We start from the raw sequence: 6899 nt of genomic DNA on the forward strand, positions 1-6899 counted from the left end.
GTGCATTTGACATCTATGACTGTGTAGATTGTTAGTCATCCAGGTCATGGTAATCCTAAGAGCTTCAATACACACTACTGGATTTCTCTTTTTGAATCTTGAGGACTTTTTAGTTCTCATCCAAGAGGCTACTTCATGTATAAATGACTGATGCAGAGATGCAGGTATGTACAGTCGTCCTCAAATGTATTTATACCCTTCTATTAAAGAAAAGGCAAAATTCGCAATAGTCACACAAATAACAAGAAACTGAAAAAAGTAATAATAAATAAAAATTTGCTAAATTATAATTTAGTGAAATGATACATTGCTTTTGAATTGTGGTTGAAAAGAAGAATTTTTAAAAAAACAAACAAAACTGAGCAGTGGGCCAAAATCAAAACACCTGTCAACAGGTACAGAGCAGAGGTCTGATTGAGAGTTACAGAAAACACTTGATTGCAGTGATTGCCTCAAAGGGTTGTTCAATATTTTTGTTGAACCACAATTCAAAAGCAATGTCATGATTTTCATTAAATTTGTATTTATTATTTACTTTTGTCAATTTCAACTTATTTCAGTGACAGCTGATTTTTTCCTTCTTTAATGGAAGGGTATGATTAACTTTGAGAATGACTGTATTGTCAAGCTCACTTCCCTCCAGGTGTGAATGGTTGCAAAACTGCTAGATGAGGCGTGTTTGGTGGCAAAACAGTCTGGAGAGGATCTTAAGACTGCACTGTAACTACCTGGTGGCTTCCTTCTCTGTTTGTACACTGCTGACCTCAAAAGAGTGTCCCTTAACCTTTAGATGCAGAAGGACTGCTGAGTCTTGTCCCAAGGCACCATTTATCAGGTACTTATAATGCAGATTTGAGATCCCTCCCTATACATTTTCAGCACCATTAATACTTTGATTCAGCCCTTAATTGAGAGTTTCACAACCACCCATACCTCGAGGTACATGAGTCTCACATTGTTAATTGGCTGCTAGTTTGAGAATACCTGGGACTCCCCATCAGCAAGGTAGAGCAGCAGAAGCCTTTTTGATGGGAGGTAAAATGTGTTCAAGTACAACAAAGGAAGTCCAGTTTACTGAATCTCTGGGGAACATCTGGTGTTAATAATAAACAAGTATACTGTCATTAAACGACATAATTACAAGTCTTTGTAACTTGTTTTGTCTTGCTTGCTTCTCGCCTTCTTGGCACTGGTCAGATCTAGTTTTCCAGGCATCTTGTTCGACTAGTCTCCCCTGCGCTCCCAATCGGTTAGTACGCCTGCGCCGAAATCTGTTGACAAAACGTCCGATCGGAGAGGCGTTGCTTGTCGCTTCATTGATTCTGGTGAGTGAGCCTTTATTACGAAACTACTACATTAACTTTACAGCACATTGGCTATCTCAAAATGCGTGCTCAGGCATTAGCAAGCGTCGCTAGTTCTGGGCTGTGACTCAGTAAACCGAAGACATTTTCCTCACATGCTATGCTAATAAATGCTAATTTGTCGACGCTTTGCCACGACGCCGTCCGTCCGTCCTGTCATATCTGTGACAAACCACAACAAGTTTCTAGGACATGCAAGCTACGCATTTGTTGTACTTAAACATTACCAGCAAAGCTATTAGAATGCTAAACCCGATTTAAAGGTCCTTTTCAGTTACCATTTTAAGTGTAGCTCGTAGAGTCTTTAGGTATTGTCATTGGTAAAGTTATACAATTACGGTATCAAGGTCATCTTCTCCATAATTGTCGTTGGGGCGGTCACCACATAGTTTCTGCCACCTCATCCTGTAGTGGGTTAAATGTCAGCAGTGACTACAGCATTGAAATACTTTAACAGTTAGCTGTTGTTTTTATTTATTTATTTTTATTATTATTATTATTATTATTTTGTTTTCTAAACCTGTTAAGTTAATAGCACAAAACATTAAATGGTATTACCACACAATTACACTGAGTTGCAGTTACATAACACATTAATGACAGCGACAAATAGTTACATAACCTGTGTAGTGCAGTAGTTATGCTTGTGATTTTACAAAGGTAACAACAAATTAGCTCATTAATTACTGATTTAAAACGGTTAACAGAGGTCCATTATGTAGAATGTCTTCCTTAAGACTGCGTTGATGCCATCTATGTGATATTATAAGTACAAGTTTAAAGATTCAATCAATTTAATCAAATACTTTTCATACTGTTGGGCTGTTTAATCCAAGATAAATCCTAATATGTAACAAACCTGTGTCTGTTATGTGTGAAACAACTTTATCTTCAAATTTACTGTAGTTACTGCAGCAGTTTACTGTATTTACTGCAGTATTTTCCTTTAACATTTAGTGTAAAGGAAGTATAACATTAAAATACTGAAGTAAAACTAGAGAGGTCTTCTCATCAAAATGTATTTCTAGTATCAGAAGTAAAAGAACTTGCTGTGTAGGAGGAATGGCAGAAAAATGCAGTGGAGTAAAAACAGCCATGTGTCCTCCTGCAGTGGTTTGAAGTAGGAAGTACACAGTTATAACAAATAGCAATAGTCAAGTAGAGTGCCTTAAAACTTTATGGTACTTTACTTGAGTTTTAAGTGAATTTATCTACACAACTGACTTCTTTGTGATTGTCTGTCCTTTCCCCACCCAGACGTCTCATTAATGTAATGATTCAGTAGGCGTGTTCATTGTTTACCAGTATCATGCAGCTCTACATTGTGTTTCACAGTGCTGACAGCTCTTTTCACTGATGTACATTCATCTAAAAAAAGAAAAGAAGAAAAAACCCAGCCTCTTGCTTGTGTTGCAGGCGTGTGTCTGTCTCTATTGGCTGCGGATGTTATCTTTTTTTTTTTTTTTTTTAGTTCTTTGTCCCCTGAGATATAAAGTATCTGAACTGAAATACATTTGGGTGATTTACCGTTTGAATCTGGATGAGCAAGAGAAAGAGAGAAAGAAAAGAAATTTATTGGCTCTTTGGCAATGGAGACAAGTTAGTACATAACATTCCTACTTTTAAACTGTTTATACTTCTGCGTAGCGTATTGTAGGCTGATGTGTATTTTTGTGTTTTTAGTCAAATTTAGGTGTGGTTGTCTTTATCACACGCAAGAGAGCTGAGAAAGAAATGTAAAGTTTTTTTGCAAATGCAGAACGGTCATGCAGTAAGATATTGAGGTAACACATTTTGTACTTTGGGCGTTTATTCAGTTCGATATGAAACGCTGCAGTCTGCCGTGTAGAAGGGAAATTTCTTGTGTAAATAAAAGTTGGCTAACTGGTTTAACAGTGGGTATAAGATTGAAACTAACAAGGCATGAAGGAATGTTTTTCTTTCAAAGGTGCCAAATTAATTACCCTTGAAAGTAGAGCTTGCAGATAAGAGGCATTGTATTCTTTTTTTAATGCTCTGCAGCACTGCATGGTGGCATGTTTTACCCTGTTTAGAAGACACCTGTGTTTTGTGTCTTTCAGTGAAACCTTGAGGGTGTGTGTAGTCAGAGGGTCAGACTTTTTCCACAGTCCGCGATGCTGGCACTGTCCAGATGTTCCACCGCTTTGAGGTGGAGACTTTCCCTGCGCTACTCTGCCCTCTCTCTGGGGAACTCTACCATGAGCAGCCAGCCCTCCACCACAGCCAGGCCCCCGATTCTAAGAAACCAGGCTGCTCTGTTTCACCAGAGTAGACCCAAAGCCAGTCCTGACCCAAACAAGATCGCCTCAGGCAAGGATCTGTTCGACTGCCTACACACTCAGCTGTTCTCTGTCTCTGGACAAAAACAAAACAACAACCTTTTGAAGACCTTGGGTTCTGGGAAATTATAAAGGACTGTGTTGTGACATTTAATAGACACAAGAAAACAATCAGTAGAATAATTTAAAAAATGAAAATAGTTGCATCCCCATATTACACTGCAAGATTTTCTAAAAGACGATAAAAGAGGAAACACAATAAACTATTCAGACTATTCTCTGTGCCATAGTGGCTTATCAAGAACGGAGCTTATGCATGGTTTTATGTGAGGTATTTAATCTCATGGTTGAGGTTTAGGTGAGATGCCATGATGGCAAATAGTACCACCCTCACAGACAGATATGGCAGGACGCTCAAAGTCGGCATGTCGGATCTTGTTGGTCTCTAAGCCTCAGCCAGACTTGAGGTCTTCCAGTTAAAATGATAAGACAGCGAAACTGCTTTGCGGTGAAATCATCTAGTCTGCACATCTCAGGGCTCAGCTACAGGAGGAAGTGTGAAAGAAAACTATTTTGGCAAAGTAAGACTGTTTAAATTTTGCTTATATGTTTGTGCTGCAGTGTCTGGTTCTGCGCTGGAGGGGGAACTGTTCGGAATGGGGATGTGGTCACTGGGTCTGGGTGCTGTCGGAGCTGCCCTGGCAGGGATCCTCCTGGCCAACACTGACCTGTGCCTTCCCAAAGCAGCCAGTGCATCGCTGGAATACCTTGAAGATGCAGACCTGCGCTCCACCACAGATGGTCGGTAGGCTTTCTGATGCAGTTCAGTAATGTCACCCACCAGTAAGCCTGCTTGTCTTAACACCAGCCGTTGTTAAGCCCATTAAGAGGAAAATTAGCGTTACATCAGCGCTAGAATCAGCCATGTGTAGTTTTCTTTACTGTTACATGTTTACATGCATTGTACATGCTGTGAATGAGGTTTTGTGTAGCATTTGAGCAAAAGCTGCTTTCTAAAATCTGCTGGTAATACAGATTACATCACTGTAAAGCTGTAAAGATGGACTTACTGTTTTTAGTAAGCATGTTCTACATATGTTTCATGTGACCATGAAACATTTAGTTTTTTTTCTGCTTGAAGGCTGTATTTTTTTATCCTCTACCCTACACTGAATTATTGTAGCAGTAAAATACATGTAGTATTTGTGTCTTGTTTTATCATTAACATGTGACCTTGGAGACATGTAGTAGAAAGTTTCTTGTTGTTTTGTCTGCAGATGACAAGGTCATCAAAGCAAAGAGCCTGTGGGAGACGAACGGCGCTGTGGTCATGGCCGTAAGAAGACCTGGATGATTTTTGTGCAGAGAGGTGATTTCACAACTTCCTGATTATGAATATGTAATATATGAGGCTGTTCTTTTCAACTCTGAGTGTTTATGAGTTACAGTCTCTCTCATGGTATTATTTTGTGGCGCTGTAGGAGGCCGCTGAGCTGTCCTCTCTGAAGCCCCAGCTGGAAGAGCTCGGGGTCCCTCTGGTCGCTGTGGTGAAAGAGAACGTCGGCACAGAGATCCAGGACTTCAGACCGCACTTTGCTGGGGACATCTATATAGATGAAAAGGTAAACAGCTGTCAGTAACATCAGAATTACCAGAGCTGCAGCTACAAGAATGAAGTCTGTCTTTTTTTTGTAATTTTTAAAGACTGGTCCTTCAGCAGCTCACACTAGTAACTATAGTCCATCCTAAAATCTAGTAGTCATTGTCATTTACTTATTTGGTCGATAAAATGTCAGAAAATACAAAAAAAGGACAACTTTCCAAAGACCAAATTGGGCAAGAAAATATATTTTAATCTCAAGTGACTTCCTGAATACATAACAGTTAAATACAATTTTGTACTCGTGCTTTTTTTTTGCTTTTTTTTAAAACAATCAGTCATTAATCACATGCAGAATCCATATGTTGTATACTGTCTCCAGTTGTTTACTTTCACCAATATTCAGCTTTTGAATTTTGGGCATTTTTGCTATAAAAATGAACAATTTAGCTGTCCATCGACTACGAGAGTTAGCGAATGAGGTGATGAAGTGATTGTGGCTGTGAAAGCATCTGTAAGAAAAAATCCATAGTATGGAATGAAAAAGCACTTTGAGTGAATCCTGTGCTGCATGTTTCATTTTCCTTGATTAGGCTGACTAAAACTAAACTGTGATTGTAGAAACATTTCTACGGCCCGCTGCAGAGGAAGATGGGCGGTCTGGGCTTCATTCGCCTGGGAGTGTGGCAGAACTTCATCCGGGCCTGGAGGTCCGGTTACCAGGGCAACATGAACGGAGAGGGCTTTATCCTGGGGGGTGTTTATGTCATCGGAGCGGGAGATCAGGTAGCCTAGCACACAGCCAAACTACACTAACAGATTTGGCTCAGTGATTCATTATAAAACATGCCTGTATTTACCTGCATGCTGTGTTTTGCAGGGTATCCTCCTGGAACACCGCGAGAAGGAGTTTGGTGATAAGGTGGACACGGCAGATGTGCTAGAGGCTGTTAAAAAAATTGTACAGGTGAAATAGTTTGTTGTAGCATTCCACAAAGCTCAGATACACTGTATTAGATCAAAACTAGAGTTCTAAAATAATGTACAGTTTAGGAATAGATATTATATTGACACTTAAGTCTGTTTGCATTGTCTCATATCACATTATACCTCTGTCTTTTGCACAGTAATTTCCTGTTGGGTACGAAAAATTGAGCTGTGAAATTCAGGACAGAGCCAATGTTATTACAGCGTTTGTCACTGATTGTTGCGTTTACCTCTTCAGACAACGATAAGTTAGATTTTTGACACGGGTATGAAAAAATAAGGGACATAAAGGTAGCATTTTCATTCAGGTTCATCAGTCAGTTTAGGGTTACTTGACATTTGCCTTTTAGAAAACCACATACTTCAATCTAAAGGCTTGATTTCACATTTATTATCTGCTAGTGATACATTTTTATTATCGATATAAAGCCTCGTTTGCTTCTCCTGGTCAGGCACCTCGACGGGACTCCAACTTGACAGACAAGAGTGTGTGGTCTGTGTGTAATAATGATAACTTGTCTCTAAACTCAGCACCGAGAGGAGCAGGTTTGATGACCAAACACACACACAGGTTCGACTATTGTCGTCACGTTTGAGACCGTTTGCGGTGACTGAGGCAGGTGTTGCTTGCATGCGTGTGTTTGTGTG

General features: G+C 39.7%; 1 protein-coding gene across 1 annotated transcript; it reads left to right on the forward strand.

Moving 5' to 3' along the window:
• Nucleotides 1-3024: 3024 nt before the first annotated feature.
• LOC103374436 (redox-regulatory protein FAM213A-like) lies at nucleotides 3025-6521 on the forward strand. The gene is given in 6 exon segments (XM_008304528.1): nucleotides 3025-3695; nucleotides 4286-4465; nucleotides 4942-5033; nucleotides 5146-5286; nucleotides 5886-6050; nucleotides 6145-6521. Coding segments are annotated over 6 exon segments (870 nt in total). The 5' UTR covers nucleotides 3025-3499; the 3' UTR covers nucleotides 6241-6521.
• Nucleotides 6522-6899: the final 378 nt, after the last annotated feature.

Source organism: Stegastes partitus, unplaced genomic scaffold, assembly GCF_000690725.1.
Source record: "Stegastes partitus isolate 25-593 unplaced genomic scaffold, Stegastes_partitus-1.0.2 Scaffold2245, whole genome shotgun sequence".
Lineage (NCBI taxonomy): Eukaryota > Metazoa > Chordata > Actinopteri > Pomacentridae > Stegastes > Stegastes partitus.